Source organism: Leptodactylus fuscus, chromosome 1 (assembly GCF_031893055.1).
Source record: "Leptodactylus fuscus isolate aLepFus1 chromosome 1, aLepFus1.hap2, whole genome shotgun sequence".
Lineage (NCBI taxonomy): Eukaryota > Metazoa > Chordata > Amphibia > Anura > Leptodactylidae > Leptodactylus > Leptodactylus fuscus.
Window position 1 is genome coordinate 198,274,127 of NC_134265.1, and position 19,130 is coordinate 198,293,256.

General features: G+C 44.4%; 1 protein-coding gene across 1 annotated transcript in view; it reads right to left on the minus strand.

Moving 5' to 3' along the window:
* The window catches only part of RNF126 (ring finger protein 126), a 29,708-nt gene extending 20,969 nt beyond the window's left edge, over positions 1–8,739 (minus strand). The window contains exon 1 of the mRNA XM_075281704.1: positions 8,629–8,739. Coding sequence (XP_075137805.1) covers positions 8,629–8,703 — 75 coding nt within the window. The 5' untranslated portion in view covers positions 8,704–8,739. The remainder of the gene's footprint in view (positions 1–8,628) is intronic.
* Between the last annotated feature and the right edge of the window lie 10,391 nt (positions 8,740–19,130).

Consider the following 19,130-nt stretch of genomic DNA (forward strand, 5'->3'; position numbering starts at 1 on the left):
CATGCCCTATCTTCCTGCAGCTCAAGGTCCATTCATTCGGGCCTAATCAGGAGCGGGATACCACTGCACTACATTTGCATCCCGAAATTCCTCTTCACTTTCCACCGCTGGCTTTTTTGCCCGGCTAGTGGCGACAAAATTCCGATGCAATGCATCCCGCTCCCGATTAGACCCAGATGAATGGGCCTAATCAAGTAGGAGTCTCAAGCCACAGTTGCTGCAGCTGACTCAGCCGCGGAATCCACCTGAAGATAGGTCATGTTCATTTTTTTTTCTCTGCTAGCTGAAAAAAATTGTTAGCAGAAAAAAAAGGCTACTGAGTCTCACTGAAATGAATGGGAGGCGTTTTTTTTTTCTGTGTCAAAATCAGTCTGCAAAAAACTGTGTGTGAACTGACTCTAGGATATCCATAATTCCCATTTACTTGGAGGCCAAGATTATGGTCACCATCTCTGAGTATATACAGCATATTCCTATTGAGTGGAGTAAGTCAGGAGAGTCTCTTCACTTGTATTTCTGACTATTCAGAGAGAAGGGGACAAAGGTGCTCACAGAGGCACTCCATGAATGAACTCTGGCATGTGCAGCAGGCACAGAAGGCTGGCAGATTTCTGGAGCTCTTTACATCTCCTCACAGCCCAGTAGGTCAGATGGCTGTGCTAGTACGAAGTTACAAGTATTGGCACACACAGGCAAAGGGGTTGTGTGCTGTGATAAAGACGGAGGTAACTTTCACACCACGTTTTTTTGTTTCAGACAAACAAGTAAGCAACACCCCCTCTCACAGGGCACAGTAGGCACTGCTGTGAAGAAGGGCGTTCCTGACTGACTGTCAGAAACACGCTTCTGACAGTGAAGAGCTACGGTACCGACACAGATAGCTCTTCACCGGGGGCACAGAACATGAAAGCTAGTGGTGCATTACACTACAGGTGCCCCAGCAGGTGAAAGGTCCTCTTTAAAGGGATCTTATCTTTTAAACACAATTTTTTCTCCCTAACATGTCGGAATAGCCTTAAGAAAGGCTATTCGTCTCCTACCTTTCCTTTTCTTCACCGTTCGCCTGCAATCCCGTTTTTTCTCGGTATGCAAATGAGCTCTCTGGCAGCACTGTGGGCGGGCCCCAGCGCTCAAACAGCGCTGGGGGCGTTCCCAATGCTGCCAGAGAGCCTCCATCTTCTTCTGTGACGAGGTCTTCACCGCGTCTTCTTACTTCTAGGCCTCGGGCAAGCTGACTGAGCATGCCCGCCAGCCATGAGAAAATGGCCGCTTATAATACTGTGGAAACGGTCATTTTTCTAGTGGCCGTGGGCATGCGCAGTTGGCTTGCCCTAGGCCTAGAAGTAAAAAGACACCGCCGGAAGTGGACGTGGAGAAGACCTCGTCGCAGAAGATGATGGAGGTGGCGCTGGAGAGCTCTCTGGTAGCATTGGGGACGCCCCCAGTGCTGTTTGAGCACTGCGGCCCGCCCCCAGTGTTGCGAGAGAGCTCATTTGCATACCAAGAAAAAACGGGATTGCAGGCGAACCGCAGCACGGAGATGAAAAGAAAAGGCAGGAGATGAATAGCCTTTCTTAAGGCTATTCCGACATGTTATGGAGAAAAAAAAATTGTGTTTAAAAGATAGGATCCCTTTAACATGAAAGGTCCATCCATAGATGGTTTGATAAGCAAGACCTCTGGAGGAGGGAGGATCTGTTTTGTCTTCACACAGTGAATGTAGAGGGAAGAGTTTTATTCCTGCACAGACAGGTCTGCAAACTGTTGTGTGCAAAAGTCTGAGGATTCTGCAAATCACAGCTTACAATGTAAGAAAAGTCTTTTATTTACTTCTTGCTGCTTGTGGAAGTACGGATAGCATATTAGGGTACATTCATACTACGTAAACGGCAGCTTATTCTGAACGTAAAACACGTTCAGAATAAGCTGCGTATAAAGCAGCTCCATTCATTTCTATGGGAGCCGGCATGCGAGCGCTGCCCATAGAAATGAATGGGCTGCTTCTTTCACTACGAGCAGTCCCACTGAAGTGAATGGGATGTGCTGGCGTGTACGGCTAGCTCTGCTCATGCCGGAGCGTACACGCGGGCACATCCCATTCACTTCAGTGGGACTGCTCGTAGTGAAAGAAGCAGCCCATTCATTTCTATGGGGAGCGCTCGTATGCCGGCTCCCATAGAAATGAATGGAGCTGCTTTATACGCCGCTTATTCTGAACGTGTTTTACGTTCAGAATAAGCTGCCGTTTACGTAGTGTGAATGCACCCTTAGTCAACTCCAAAAGGGGGGTAAAAGAATTAATCCTGGGGGTGGCACGGCTGAATTGGCACAAATAACATCTGTTTATTTGCTGAAGCTGAATGGTGGGAAGCAGATGCGGAACAGTTGGCTTTCCCGACTACTCAGATTTTTTTTTCTTCTGTTTTATCTGCTTGGTGATGCTAGGTTCACACCTGCGTTCAGGGTCTCCGTTCTATGGTTTCTGTCTTCTGCATGCCAGAAGACGGAAACCATAGACCGGGTCCGGCCGTGAGTGGCAGTGAGCGTTTTATGCTCTCCGCCGCGAAACCGGATTTTTTAAATGAATGGGTGAGAAAGACTCCTGCAGGTTTCCGTCTCCTGCTCTGTTTTATGCAGGAAACGGAAACCTGAAGTACGGAGTGCCGGCGCAGATGTGAACGAGCCCTTACATGTGTTTGCCCTGTATTTACAGTTCAGTGTTCCTGGATCTCCAATATTATGGTCACTGGGGTAATTTTCAACTATTTGTTTGCTATTGTATAGTTACTCCCGGCAAGTATCAGTAATGGATAGGGGAGATGCAGACTGTTCCTTATTGTACTCTTACACATTAAGACAAATGGAAAATTTGTATGAAGGCTTATATGGTCATACAGCCGACTACACAGCAAGACCCTTCACATATTTCAAATATTCATGAAAACTCAGGTACCCTTTAAAAACATATGTAGTACCACTAAACTGTAGATTCTGTAACTGACATGAACATTGTCAGATACTCTCTTGGTTCTTTCACAATCAAGTTTACTAGTGAGGACTTTGCAAATGGGAACTTATGAGGTGCAAAATGCATCAAAAAGATTGCTTCTCTTTTTTTCTTCTTTCCCTATTAAATATATAGGAAAACACTTGCAATTTTTTGAAAATGTAGGTTTTCTTTTTCTGTGACATGTTGATTAAATTATTGAAATCTCATTCACTTTGCAGGAACTGTAAAATACAGCACTTTTCATTTAGGCCCCACATTGCAGAAAAGCCGCTTAAGGCCGGGGCACCACGGCCCAGAAATGCCGTGATTTGCCCACAGCGGAGACGCTGCCGGAAAAATCGTGGCGTTTTACGGTGCAGGCAAAGTGGATGGGATTCATGCGAATCCCATCCCCACTTTGCGGAAAAGATCGCAGCGCGTCTATCGCCGGCGGCTTTCCCGTAAATATAATGTTAAGAGAAAGTCCGCAGAGGAAAACTGTGAACTTTCTCTTAAAAGTGCTGCGGAAAGAACCGCAATGCGTTCTTCCCGCAGCGCTTTTGTGCTGCGGTTACGGCCCGTGGGGACTTAGCCTAAGGCTGGGGCCCCACGGGTCGGAAACTCTGTTATTTTCCCGCGGTGGAGATGACATGGAAAAAAATCACCGCGTTTTACAGTAATTGCAAAGTGGATGGGATTCATGCGAATCCCATAGCCACATTGTGGTAAAAACCACAGAATGGACACGCTGCTTTTTCCAAAACCGGCACGTTTATGGAAATCGCAGCATGTCAATTAAATCTACGGAAACGCCGGAGGTTTCTCCATAGATATAATGGTAATAGAAAGTCCACGGAGGAAAACTCTGCAAACTTTCTGTTTAAAGCGCTGCGGGAAGAATCAGGAAGAGATAAAAATCAGGAGTGAATTGACCAGAAGGTAGAAGTATTAGAACTAACTATATCTTTGCCATTCCTCTTGTAGCCATTCAGTGCTTTAAAACAGAAAGTTTATGGAGTTTTCCTCCGCGGACTTTCTGTTACAATTATATCTATTGGGAAACCAGCGGAGACGGAAGCAGTGAGATGGGATGATAATTGGCTGGAGAGGACGGGTCGAGGGACGATTTCTTAAGTATAGGAGTGGCATGTTTGAAGGCGGAAGGGAAGAAGCCTTCAAACATGCCACTCCTATACTTAATAAACCGTCCCTCGACCCGTCCTCTCCAGCCAATTATCGTCCCATCTCACTGCTCCCGTTCGCCTCAAAACTACTTGAGCAACATGTCCACTCCAAACTCTCCTCCTATCTCTCGTCCAACATGTTCTTTGACAGACTTTGGCCATGCTTCAGACCCCGTCATTCCACTGAAAGTGTCCTAACAAAAGTCAATAATGACCTTCTAACTGCCAAAGCCAAGCGCCATTACTCTGTCCTCCTCCTCCTTGACCTCTCCTCTGCCTTTGACACAGTTGACCACTCCCTCCTGCTAGAAACTCTCTCATCCCTCGGTATCTCAGACCTGGCCCTTCCCTGGATCTCCTCATACCTCACTGACCGCACATTCAGTGTCTCCCACTCGCACGCCACCTCCTCACCTCGTCCTCTCTCTGTAGGTGTCCCCCAAGGCTCCGTTCTAGGACTCCTCCTGTTCTCCATCTACACCCTCGGCCTAGGCAAACTCATAGAATCTCATGGTTTTCAATACCATTGCTATGCCGACGACACCCAAATATATATCTCTGGACCAGACATTACCTCTCTGTTGGCCAGAGTTCCAGATTGCTTAGCAGCCGTAGCCTCCTTTCTCTCCAGCCGGTGTTTGAAACTCAACATGGAGAGAATGGAGTTCATCATCTTCGCCCCACCCCGTATGGTCCCTTTACCTGACCCATCTATCAAAGTTAATGGAACCCCACTTACCACTGTCCCATGGGCCCGATGCCTTGAAATAACCCTGCACTCCGACCTATCCTTCAAGTCGCACGTTCATACCCTCAACACTTCCTGCTGCCAGAAACTAGTAAGATGCTAGTCCATGCCCTCATAATTTCCCGCTTAGATTACAGCAACACCCTTCTCCATGGACTCCCAGCTAACACCCTCGCCCCCCTCCAGTCCAACTTAAACTGCGCCGCTCGGTTAATTCACCTCGCCCCCCGTATTTCATCGGCTGCTCCCCTCTGCCAGTCCCTCCACTGGCTACCCATTGCCCAACGTATTGAGTTCAAGCTACTAACTTTAGCATACAAAGCGATCCACAACCTGTCCCCTCCATATATCTCCGACCTAATCTCCCACTACCTGCCCACAAGTAACCTCAGATTCTCCAAAGATCTCCTACTCCGCTCTCATCCGCTCCTCACACAACCGCCTCCAAGATTTCTCCTGTGCATCCACCATACTCAAACTCATTACCAAGACACTTAAGACTGACCCCCACAATCACAGGCTTCAAGAAGACACTGAAGACTCACCTATTCAGGAAGGCCTACAACCTCCAATAACACTATCACTGCACTGCCATCTGTACAGTCTCCCCCTCTCCTTCTGTCTCTACCCCCTTCCCTCATAGACTGTAAGCCTTTGCGGGCAGGGCCCTCTACCCCACTGTACCAGTCGGTCATTGTTAGTATTATATCTGTTTGTATATTTTGTGTACTGTATGTAACCCCCAAATGTAAAGCACCATGGAATTAATGGTGCTATAAAAACAATAATAATAATAATAATAATAATAATAATGATGATGAAGCATGGCGGTTCTTCCCACAGCGCTTTAAACAGAAAGTTCACTCAGTTTTCCTCCACGGACTTTGTTACAATTATATCTATGAGGAAACTACAGCATTCCCAAGCCGTGGGACCCCGGCCTAAAATGGCGTCTTCAAGGTCACATCCTCGGAAATACCAATTTGCTGGCACCTCAAGGGCTGTGCAAAAACAATATGGTGGCCAAAAACCAGTCCTTCTAAATCTCTACTCCAAAAGCTAAAAAGCATAGTTCTCTTTCCCTTCTGAGCCCTGCTGTATTCCCAAACAGTAATTTACACCCACATATACAACTTTTTGTACCTTTTTTGGAAAGCATTTTAGGCCTGAAGAAATTCTTTGTTGTTTCTAAAATGGGGAGTAAATGCAGGAGTAAATGTCCAAATTAATCTTCAAATGCAGATGGTGCCTTCTCACTTCTGAGTCATATTTCCAGGCAAAAGATTAGGGAATTTCCAAAATCCTTATACAGTGCTTAACAACTAAAGAGTTGAACTTTCACATTGCCACAAGCTGGGTATGACGGTAGCGTCTGTAGCGCTGTACAGTGAGAGCGATGAGGAATGTCTCCTCCCCTCCTGATAGACAAGTACTGGAGGGGGGGGGGGGGGGGGGTGTTCCTCACCGCTCAGCATCATGGCTGGGTAGAAAGCAACACCCCCTCTCACGGTACAGCTTTTACAAATAAAACAGCACTTAGATTATGGTGATCCCAGGAAAATTGTCCATTTCCAGAGATCTTTAACGTTTTTACAGCAATGATGACAGTTACGTCAGGGCTTTTAATTTGTGGGGTAAGTCATACTTTTTATTTGTACCAATGTTTGGGATGTATGAATTTTTGATCATTATTTATTGCTATTTTTTGAGAAAAGTGAGGTGCCAAAATATGCGATCCCCCCAATTTTTTTTTTAGTGTGTTTAGCTTACAGGGTATACTGATGGAGATAACCATGGTTTGGGTTTTTTGCGGCATTTTTTTTTTTTAATGTAACAGGTGGTTATTTTGAACCATATTTTTTTTATTCTTTACTTTTATTTTGCACAGCACATGGGTTCCCCATGTCAGTCAGGAGGCTGTTGCTCAGCCTTCTCTTTGCCATACCAACCCCTTGTTCTTGCTCCTGAATACTACTGATTAAATTACCAGAGTGGGAGTATTACAGCCAAGTCCTGAAAGTAATGAAGCAGGCACTACCCCATAACGTTATCGTGCCTTACTATTATGGCGCTGCTCAGCAAGACGTAAAGAGTATGGCGCAGAGCGAGAAGGAGTCAACCTTGAGATCCTGGTCAACCCCATTAATTTTTGCTTTTGTTTTTTTCAATGGAATTGAGCAACAGCTATTTTTTGATTGTGGGAAGCTTTTTAGGGCTAGTTCACATGGGGCAAGAGGGGGCATATTTTGGCGCTGAATCCACATCATAACAGAAAAAAGCAGTGAGCTGCCCTTTCTTCAGGCGCGGTATCTGCTTTGCAGCAGCACCCTCTGGTCTAGGCTCATTTATTTAGCCCTACTCTGGAGTGGGAAGCTGCGACCATCAGAAGCTGCGACAATCGCATTTTGCTCCTATTCTTATGCGGCTTCCAGCGTCAAAATCAGGACCAAAATACTCCCCTCTTGCTCCGTGTGAACTAGGTCTCTTTGTTGACATTTAGATACATTAAGATAAGATAAGATAATCCTTTAATAGTCCCACCTTGGGGAAATTTCATTACCCACTTTGATTACTTTATTTTATCATGTATTTTTGGTGGTGCTGCAGGGAATCCATTTACATAACATTTATGCAAGAAATTTGGCATAAATGATGCTGGGACTCTATGCCAGCTATGATTTGGCATAGTTTACCCAACAGGCGGCTAGTGTGGCCAGGTGGAGGTGTCAAAAGCGAGGAAAATCCTCCTCCAGCAATGGTGTGAGAAAGCTTGGTACCTCCAGACTTCATAAGTCTTCCCCACTATTTTGTTGAACTTGTAATATTGTGATCAATTACATAATCCTATGCAGTACAATGCATTACACTGGCTGTCTGAATCTGACAATATATTAGACTAACATGTATGTCCTGAAGCCAGATTTGGCAGCCAGATGCCATGTCATGGGATTGTCACTGTGCGCTTGCAAGGCTACCAGTGTTGTTTGCCTTTTTCATGGATGCCTCAATAGACATGTGAGAGCAGCCATGGAAAATTTCCTTTTTACAACCGTCTTGTATATCAGTTATCTGGATAGAGCCCAAACCCTTATCCACAAAACCAAGTTTCAACAGTAAAACTGGGTCAGAGTGTTGCTGTGTTTACTGGGCTGAACAGTAAGCTGGGAGGGGGCACCCAGTAGTAGGTGTCCATGATAGTAGGAGTCCCCATCTCCCAGCATCACACTGTCCTCTACCAATTCTGGTAGGTTTCTGGGACTTAGGCTCTATGCACATCTGCCTCATGCAGTGCCAATCCATCCTAGCAATGACTGTCAGTGTAAGCAGAGCCAGTCACCATCCACAGACCAGAAGATGGCCCTCGGGCCTGGATCTATTCCAAAGAACCAGCAGGACTAAGGCAAACAAGCCATAGCTGTGTCCTCAAGGACCAACCACCAGTGAATGACTAATGGGCTGTCAACGAGGAAATGCCATTTTACAGCAAATGAACGAGAAGAATGGCCGTCTACATTCACTAGAAAGGAGGCAGACCAAGCCCGCTTATGAGGACAGATACAGGGCTCCGTGCCCCCTTAGCCTAGTGAAGACACCGGACTAGGAGGTGGATTCATTCTGCCCCTCCAGCAGACCTGACGAGAGCCAGTCGTAGGATTCTGCCGCTTCTACACACAGGGTCATTCCCCCACCCCCCGTTAGCTTCTTACCGGGAGACGAGGACTGATCTCGGCTGAGCAGCTATGACAGAAGTACCGTCCTGCCTCCGGCAAAGCCTCCGCCATTTTCCGCTGCTCTGGAGATGACGCACAGCTACGTGAACACGCTGCGACCGATGGACGAGGCGCAAGAAGGGCCAATCCGCGCTGCACGGCAAGTGCGAGTTTATGAAGGGAGTCAGTGAAAGGTCAGCAGCATGTAGGAGGAGTATGGTATAGTGACAGATACAACCCTAAAGGCCTCACAGACAGTATGGAAGAGGTGGCCACGAGTAATCTGATGTAGTAGCCATGTAGTTCTAGTTGTCTGGGATTGTAATAAATGGATATTAAACTGGGGGCAGATGAAGGGGGCACATGAAACTAGGGGCAGAGATGGAGGGGGCACATGAAACTGGAGGCAGAGATGGAGGGGACACATGAAACTGGGGGCAGAGATGAAGGAGGGACATTAAACGGGTAATTAAACTTGGGGCAGATGAAGATGGGCACTTAAACTGGGTGGGACATTAAGAGGGGGACATTAAACTGGGGGGGGGGGGCTGTCTCTAGTTGCCCCCAGTTTAATGTCTCTTTCCAGCTACCCCTGCTGTGTAATGCCCCATTCTAGCTGCCCGAGTTTAATGTCCCCCTCTAGTTGCCCCCAGTTTAATGTCTCGCTCCATCTGCCATATTTTATTATCCCCCTCCAACTACCCCCACTGTTTAACCCCTTAAGGACCAGGCCATTTTTCGGTTTCAAATTTTCGTTTTTCCCTCCTCACATTTCCAGAGCCATAACTTTTTAATTTTTCAATTCACAGAGTCACATGTTGGCTTATTTTTTGCAGGACAAATTGTACTTTTGTAATGGCATCATTTAACCCTGCTGTTCTGTTCGCATTTGCTATACACTTGTACTGTTCCCGGGTCAATATGACCCGACCTATTAATTCTTGATTTTTAGCTACTCTAATTGTTTTATTTGAATACTTTTTTCATTGAAATACTGTATGTGAACATGTTTGATCATAAACAAAAGAAAAATTTAAATTCAAACTTAATTATTTTTTTCCATAAAAAGGTTACACAAGCTTTTTGCAATTATCTTCGATTGTTGACATTCTGCACACAAATAATAAAGAAGCTTTACATTACTATTACTAAAACATGAAATTTAACTTTTTGAAAACAAATTTTATAAATCAACAAATGAAAAATCATAAAAACTTCAACCATTTTAGAAAGAAAAAACTGAACATGTTCATGCGTTTTTACACTGAGCACAATAATAAGACCCATGTCCTTTACACAGATATTTTGAACATCCAGCACATGTCAGATTAGTCTTATTGTCACAGGAAGATGGACAGAAGTTCCATCTCTTCCTTTCTTTGCTGGTAGCTGTGCTGGTGGAGGCCGTGGATGTGGAGTCTCTTTCTTGAGCATGCTGGACACTTTTTACAATGGCTGTTGCTCCATCACTTCTGGGGGTCACTTTTCTGCTCTCAATATATGGCCTCACCAGGGATTTTCCCAATTCCTCAAGAAATAATCTTCTTTTATGCAGCTTATTCCGGTTCCAATCGGGGTCGATTTCTCTCCATAAGACAAATGCATTGTATGCAGAAACCTCCAGTATGTTATAAAATAAAATCATTGGCCACCGATTGGTTTTGCATTTGCATGTATATGTTGATATTGCTTGGTCTAAAGTATCAACTGCTCCCTTTGTGGCATTATAATCCAAAATAATGTCAGGCTTTCTGTCATCTCGATCACTTACGGCATTGTCATGGTGCATTGTGCTCATGAGAATTACCTGTTTGGGTTTTTTTTGGAATATAAGAAACAACAGTTGTATTTCCAGAAAAATAAAAAGTTGAACTGTACACCTCTCTCTTGCTAAGGATACCTTGCGGTAGTTCAGGTTTGTTTTTTCTCATAGTACCCAGCATGGTAAGTTGTTTTTTCTTCAACATCTGGCCTAGTTGATAGGATGTAAAAAAGTTGTCACGTGACATTTTGTCCTTTTAGTCCATGAGTCAAATCTAGAACAACACACATACCCTGATTTTTTTTAGGTCTTTCATCAGGGGCTTTTCCTGTATACACTTGAACATTTAGAGCATATGAACTTTTTCTGTCGCAAAGTGTCCAGATCTTGATGCCATATTTTGCTGGCTTACTTGGTATATATTGTCTGAATGGGCACCTACCTCGGAATGCCACCAGTTGCTCATCAACAGTTACATTTTCACCACTGTTATACAATTTTGGTAGAATCTCTACCCATTGATTCCAAACATTTCTAAAAGGGGCTAGTTTATATTTAGCTCTTCTTTCCATTCTATCTGTTTTAGAATCAAACCGCAGTACTCTCGAAATGTCATGAAACCTTTCAAGACACATTGTAGCTCTAAATATGTGGCGACCGTTTTTGCAATTCCACAAACTTTTACCCTTTGAATGATAGACAACCAGTGAAACCACCACCATTTGGAGATGAAGTACACATAAAAAAACTTAATTTTTTCAGTCAGAAATAATCAGAGACCTGTAGAACAGTATAAAATGCTATCGGGTCATATTGACCCGAACAGTACAAGTGTAACAATCAGCGTGTAGAAAAAAGTAAACAAAAATCAAAAAAAAAAAAAAAAGTAGAACTCCACAAATGAGGAAAAGTCAAGGAACCACTAGTTTCAAATCCTCATTAAAAAAAAATCTTCAGGGTCTCAAAAATCATTTCGGGTCATATTGACCCGAACAGAACAGCAGGGCTAATATGCTGTGCAATGTACTGGGAAGCTGGAAAAAAATTCAGAATGAGGTGCAATTGGAGAAAAAATGCATTTGCGCCATTTTCATATGGGTGTAATTTTTACAGCATTCACTGTTCGGCATGTTACACTGGGTTCACACCAGCGCCCGGACTCCGTTCTCAGGTTTCCGTCTTCTGCCGACAGAAGACAGAAACCTGACAGACCATGTTCGGCTGTGAGCACCGTTGAGCGTTTTGTGCTCTCCGCGGCAAAACCATTTTTTTTTAACCGGACACAAAGTCCCTGCATGTCCGACTTTGTGTCCGGTTAACCCCTTCCCGCCGATGGCATTTTTTGATTTTCGTTTTTTGTTTTTGACTCTCCTCCTTCTAAACCCCATAACTTTTTTATTTCTCTGCTCCCAGAGCCATATGAGGTCTTAATCTTTGCGGGACAAATTTTTCTTCATGATGCCACCATTAATTATTCTGTATAATGTACTGGGAAGCTGGAAAAAAATTCAGAATGGGTTGAATTTGAAGAAAAAGTGCATTTTTGCGACTTTCTTACGGGCTTCGGTTTTACGGCGTTCACTGTGCAGCCAAAAGACATGTTCCCTGTATTCTGTGTTTCGGTATGATTCCGGGGATACCAAATTTATATGGTTTTATTTACATTTTAACCCCTTAAAAAAAATCCAAAACTGTTAAAAAAAAATTTTTAACAGTCGCCAAATTCTGACAGCTGTAACTTTTGTATACGTCTGTGTACGGGGATGCATAGGGTGTCTTTTTTCGCAGGGCCGGGTATAATTTTTAGTTCTACCGTTTTCAGGAAATGCTATTGCTTTAATCACTTTTTATTCAAATTTTTATCAGAATCAAAACAATGAAAAAACGGTGGCTTGGCACTTTTGACTATTTTTCCCGCTACGGTGTTTACCGAACAGGAAAAATATTTTTATAGATTTGTAGAGCGGGCGATTTCGGACACGGAGATACCTAACATGTATGTGTTTCACAGTATTTAAAGGGGTTGTCCCATCACAAGGATCCTATCTATACTGCTTGTTAATGTGAATGTAAGACTTTTCCTAAATACACTGCTTCAGCAAAACTGCTTTGTTTGTCCACTATCTTACTTTATTCTTTTTTTTTTTTGACACATCCCTTGACTTATCTGGTCATAAGTCAAGTGATGTATCTGCCTGCTCTGAGGGAGGAGGGGCTAAGTGCACGGGAGCGAGCCTGGAGGGGGGGTGGCAGTTTACCCTTTGGGGGGAAGGGGCCGTCAATACAGACCCGGCATCCGCTGTAATAGAGAGGCGGATGCCAGGGACGGTTAGACGCCAGCACAGATGCCTGCAACATCGCTATACTCCTGCCCTGCATGAAGCCAGCAGCAGCAGGAGGGGGGGGGGCGGAGGAGCGGAATAACAGCATCGCTTCTGCCGCTGCTGGCTTCATGCAGGGCAGGAGCATAGCGATGTTGCAGGCATCTGTGCCGGCGTCTACACTCTCCGGCATCCGCCTCTCTGTTACAGCGGATGCCGGGTCACATATGTACAGCCAGCGGCGAGATGCCGCTGGCCCTGCGTACGCGCTCATAGACAGTCTAGCCTTCACAATGCGAATACAGACCCGGCATCCGCTGTAATAGAGAGAGGTGGATGCCGGGTCTGTATTCGCATTGTGAAGGCTAGACTGCTCTATGAGCGTGCACGCAGGGCCAGCGGCATCTCGCCGCTGGCTTTGCATATGTTACCCCGCCCACCAATGACGCAACAAAGCCGGAAGAAAGAAGAATTTACAGCAACGAAGACTGGTGAGTATGCGACGTGGGAATACCCCTTTAACTACTTTTATATGTGTTCTAGGGAAAGGGGGGTGATTTGCATTTTTAATACTTTTTAAAAAAAATTATATATTTTTTTAACTTTTAAAAAAAAAATTTTTTGCATTCATTAGATCCCCTAGTGGTCTTGAACCGCAGGGGTCTGATCACTAATGCAATGCATTACAATGCTAATGCATTGCAAAATACCAGCACTTCTATTTCAGGCTATGTAGCATAGCCTGCAATAGAAGTAATGTATTGACAAGCTGGGGAGCCTTCACAAGGCTCCCCGGCTGTCATGGTAACGTGACGTTGGCCCCGGAGCTTACTCCGGGTGCCGACGATCACCAGGAAAATGGCTTCTCGGTCAGCTTTGACCGAGGTGCCGGAAGAGTTAATGTCTCCGGTCGGTCCGGGGACCGATCAGAGACATTAGCGCCAGTTGTCTACTGCGTAAAGCAGTTGACACCCGGCGGCTATGGCGGCCGCCTGACTCCCGGGCGGTCGCCATAGTTACACACCCAGCATGCACCGTACTAGTACAGCGGATGTCGGGAAAGGGTTTAAAAAAAAACGGTTTCGCCACGGAAAGCACAAAACACTCACCAGCGCTCACGGCCGGACACTTTCCGAACCCATTCAAATGAATTGGTTTGAAATCTGACTGCAGGTTTCCGTCTCCTGTCCAGTTTCGGGCAGGAAACAGAAACCTGCAAAACGGAGACCGGGGTGCAGATGTGAACAAGCCATTACCTGTATTCTGCGTATCAGTACGAACACGGCAATACCAAATTTACATAGTATTTGTAATGTTTTGATACATTTTAAAAAATAAAAAACTTTGCAAAATTGAAAAAAAATTGTGTCATCATGTTGTGACACCTGTAACGTTTTCATGTTTACATGTATGGATTTGGGTGTCTTTTTATGTGGGACAAGATGACGTTTTTATTGATATGATTTGGGGAAAGATCTGATGGTTTGATCACTCTTTATTCAATTTTTTTATAGGCGGCAAAGTGTTGTAAAAAATGCTATTTTGATTTTTTTTGCTGCTACGCCATTCACAGTATGGGATAAATATTTGATAGCTATTTCCCCCTGACGAAGCCACTTCCGTGGTGAAACGTGCGTCGGGGCGTGTACCGATGCATGATATACATACAGGTAATGTTCAAAGTAGTTCACATGCCTTTCTTTATGTCTGCAATATTGAGTGTAAACACATTGGTTTTTCAGTAAGAATTGCTAGCGATTCAAAGTTCTTTCATATACTTATTCATATACAGTAAATGATACCCATTTTCATGGGGTATTCTTTTTCATTGAATATTGCATTGACTAATTATAAAGTATATTGCCTGATGGAAGCCTATTAGTATGTATTTCATTGTATCCATTGCTGGTTGCATCAATTACCTCTGAATTTATATCATTATTATTTATTTATGTATTTTTCAATAAATTTATACTTTTTATAATAATGTTGTCTTTTATGTGGTAGTTGGCCTGTAGGCCAATGTGGATGGTTTTGATAATACTACCTAGAATTGCCCTATATTTTTTGTTTGACACTAAATATTTTAATAGTTTGGGCATTTTGGAGCGTGGGGATACCTAATATGTTTAGGTTTAATTTTCTTTATTTACTTTTATATCTGATCTAGGGAAAGCGGGGTGATTTGAACTTAGTCCAAAAGGTTTTAAAGTATTTAATTTGAAGATCCACCCCATCTCTTTTCTTTTGAGTATCTTTTCTCTATCACCTCCTCTCCTGAGAGGGGGGACACAATCAATGATCCTAAATCTAATTTTTTTCTACTACATTTGGGCTGCTCTGGAGCTTTGCATAGCCTTTTCAAAATTTTGATCTGTTTTGTTTTTTTCTCCAAATATGGAGACAGATTGTGTGGATTTGCTTCAGGTTTTTTCTTACACTGAGGAGGATGGAGCCAGGATTCTGCAGGACTTACAGGGAGATCCCACCTTTCTAAATACACCATCTGCTTCGGATCTTAAACGAAGATATGAGTTTGAATCAAAAAGGTTGGTCACTTTTCAGCTTCACTTAATAACTATGGCAGAGTATTTTAAGGCTAAGAAAATTCCCAGAGGCATGCGCTCTGGTATACGGCCAAATTTATTTGCACAAGACTCTGATTTTTGCACAAAATTTGCACAAAATTTTATCAAACAAATATTCTTTGGACTTATTATTACTAGAGATGAGCGAGTAATGTTCGGATCAGCCGATCCGAACAGCACGCACGCATTGAAATGAATGGAAGCACCTGGTACTTCCGCTTTGACGCCGGCCGGCCGCTTAACCACCCGCGTGCCGGCTACGTCCATTCATTTCAATGCGTGCGTGCTGTTCGGATCGGCTGATCCGAACAGTACTCGCTCATCTCTAATTATTACTAAATATGGAATTTTTACAGAAAGGAGTGATATTAATACAGACACGTTTACAAGAAATTGAATTGAAAATAAGGGAAAATATGTCAACTGAGGAGGTTAATTCCTTTTTGGATTCCATGACTAACCGTATGAAAATTTTCAGAAATGGTCTTGAGGAAGTGAAAAGGAACAAATGGCATCGGGATTGTGAGGTTTATTGTTTGGGGAGAGTCTATAATTGGCAGAAGCTCAATGCATCAAATGGAGCAAAGCCTACCCGTGAGAGTATACGGAAAAGAAAACGCTCAACTAAAAAAATCTACTTCTAAGGAACATGATTCTACTGTTGCATCACCCTCTTTTTTAGGCCAGGTGACTTTGGAACAGGGCCTGGGAGACACAGAAGGAGAGGAGGCCGCAAACATTGAAAGTGGGCCAAGAGACAAGGGTCTGAGAAACAGGACTGTGTTAACCAGGATGGGCAGTCACAAAAAGACACCACTGAATCGATAGATGAGACATTGGTGGTAAATATATCTAGCAAGGTTTTGACACCTGTACAATTATCTTTTTGGTCTAAGGGTTTGGCATTTTGTCCTAGCTCTAAACCTGATTGGTTTCAAATTGAGATTGATCTTTTTCGATTTTTTAGGTCAATTAAATTGAAGTATTGGTTTAAAACTCAAGTTGATCAAACACATGCTGCTGTGGAAGTAAACTCTGATTGTTAAAGGGTGCATTCACACTGAGTAAACGCTAGCTTATTCTGAACGTAAAACACGTTCAGAATAAGCGGCGTCTAAAGCAGCTCCATTCATTTCTATGGGAGCGGGGATACGAGCGCTCCCCATAGAAATGAATGGACTGCTTCTTTCACTCCGTGCAGTCCCATTGTAGTGAATGGGGAGTGCCGGCGTGTACGCTCCGGCATGAGCAGAGCTTGCCGTATACGCCGGCACTCCCCATTCACTTCAATGGGACTGCACGGAGTGAAAGAAGCAGCCCATTCATTTCTATGGGGAGCGCTCGTATCCCCGCTCCCATAGAAATGAATGGAGCTGCTTTAGACGCCGCTTATTCTGAACGTGTTTTACGTTCAGAATAAGCTAGCGTTTACTCAGTGTGAATTCACCCTAAGATTAAAAAATTTTGACCTTTTCAATAGGAGTCCCTTTAGCCCTGCTCTGAATGAGCCGGCTATTGACACTTATATTGACTCGGTCAAAAGAGATATTCTTGCTTTGAGATCCTCTTGTCACTGCTGATATTGTTCACCTTAATTTAAAAAGGGAGGAAATTGTTGCTTTGCAGGAATTGGTCCAAGATGGCGGCATCACTATCAAGTCAGCCGACAAGGGTGGTGCTGTCGTCATCATGGACACTCCTATGTACTTAGGAGAGATTTATTTATTTTTTTTTTCAATTCAAACGTTTTATTGGGTTTTTCAACATTTGTAAAAGAACATACAAGCAAGTAATAAAGGAGCAATAAGACAAATCAAATAGTAGCAAAATGCCGATACAAAAATTTTACAAACATACTTGTGCCACATAGCAAGATCAAAGAATTGACATACGTAGCATTATCAGCTCAAGAGGATGTACTAAATCTAGCTCCGAACAAGCGGTAGGGAGAAAAGAGAAAAGAAAAGAGAAAAGGAGAGAGTGGAGAAAGAAGAAGAGAAAAGGGGGGGGGGGAGTGTTGTACGAGCAGCAGGCAGTCTAGTGCTGGTGCAAGAGCCAGGGGGTCCAGGTCTTCACGTAACGGTCATGAGTCCTGGAAGACCAACACATAAGTTCATCAAAACGGGCTATCTGATTGACTTTGTCAATCCATTGGGAGATTGGAGGAGCAGATGAATTCAACCAGTACTGTGGAATAAGCGATTTTGCTGCGGATATCAGGTGAGTGACCAGTCTGTCCTTCCCAGGGGTATAATCGCCAGACGGCAGGGACAGAATCACGGTTTCAGGGGTGAGTTGGAAATACGGGTAACTAACGGCTCGGATCACCTCCTCCACTTTCGCCCAGAACTCCTGTATCACCGGACATGACCACCAAATGTGTAGGTGAGTGCCAGCCTCCGATAAGCATCTCCAGCATCGGTCTGTGGTGTGTAGTTTCTTGGCGTACAGCCATGCGGGAGTCCTGTACCATCGAGAGACAATCTTATAATTATTCTCTTGAAGCCTGATACATGGAGAAAAGCCATGAGAGCGAGACAAGACAGTTTCAACTTCATCATCAGACAGGGAGATCTGTAGCTCGGCTTCCCAAGCAGACACGTAATTCGGCCGGTATGGCCGGTGTGGATCCACAAAGTGGGACTGATAGTGAGAGATCTTTCGAAGCATGGAGGTTTTTGAGATAAGCAGTTTCTCAAGCTCAGTCAGGTGGGATCGTGTTGTGTAGCGTTGCTGCAGGTTACGGAAGGTTGTGGACAAGTTCTGTTTATGCAAAAAGGTGAATGACGTCTCGGGAGCGAGGGAACATACTTCATCTGTAGACAGTAGCCCGTTGGGGGTGGTGATGTCTCTAACCCATAAGTCCTTAAATGCTGCAGGGTGCATGCCTGCTAGGTGGGGGATCAGCGACAGTGGAAGTATCGGAGAGGGCTGTGGGAGAAGGTCATCGATAAGGTCCAGCCAGGCTCTCGTGGGGCTGAAGAGCAGTGGGCAAGAGGTGATCGACGTGGTGCGATGTGTGCGCGGGAACCATAGTACAGCATCAAGAGGAGCATCTATGCCTTCCTGTAATAGCATTGCAGGCAACCGTGAGGTGAGGGGAAAAGCTAAATCTGACCACCAGGTCAGGCGGATGGCAGTATGATATTTCTGAATGTCTGGAAGACCTATTCCACCCTGACTCTTCCGTTTGGTCAGTTGTAGCCAGGAGATCCTCGGAACTTTATGTCTCCAAACAAAACGGGAAAACAGGCTTCTGAGGGAGGCGAAGAAGGCAGCAGGTAAGGCAATGGGCAGCATCGCCATGCGGTAGATGATCTTAGGAATCAGGTAAGTCTTCAGGAGGTTTTTTCTGCCAAACCAGGAAAGAGGAAGGCTGTCATATTCCTTCAACGAGCGTTTTAGATCGGCAAGTAGAGGGGGAAAATTCGCCTGATATAAGTCATCAAGATGGGATGTCAATTGTACACCTAGGTATTTGAGTTTTGTACTGGACCACTGAAAAGGAGTTGCACTCTGCAGAGAAGACACTGTTGCAGTGGGTAGAGTTATATTCAGCACCTCAGATTTTGAAAAGTTCGCTTTATAGCCCGATAACTCTCCGTACAATGTCAAAATGTCCATCAAGGCTGGCAAACCTTCTGCGGGATTCGAGAGTATAAACAGGACATCGTCCGCGTAAGCTGTAGACTGTAAGGACATCCCATTAAATTGAACTCCTTGGATTGCAGCATCTTGCCTGACCGCCTGTAACAGTGGCTCCAGGACCAGAACAAAAAGGGACGGGGACAGGGGGCAACCCTGCCGGGTGCCATTGGAGATGTTGAA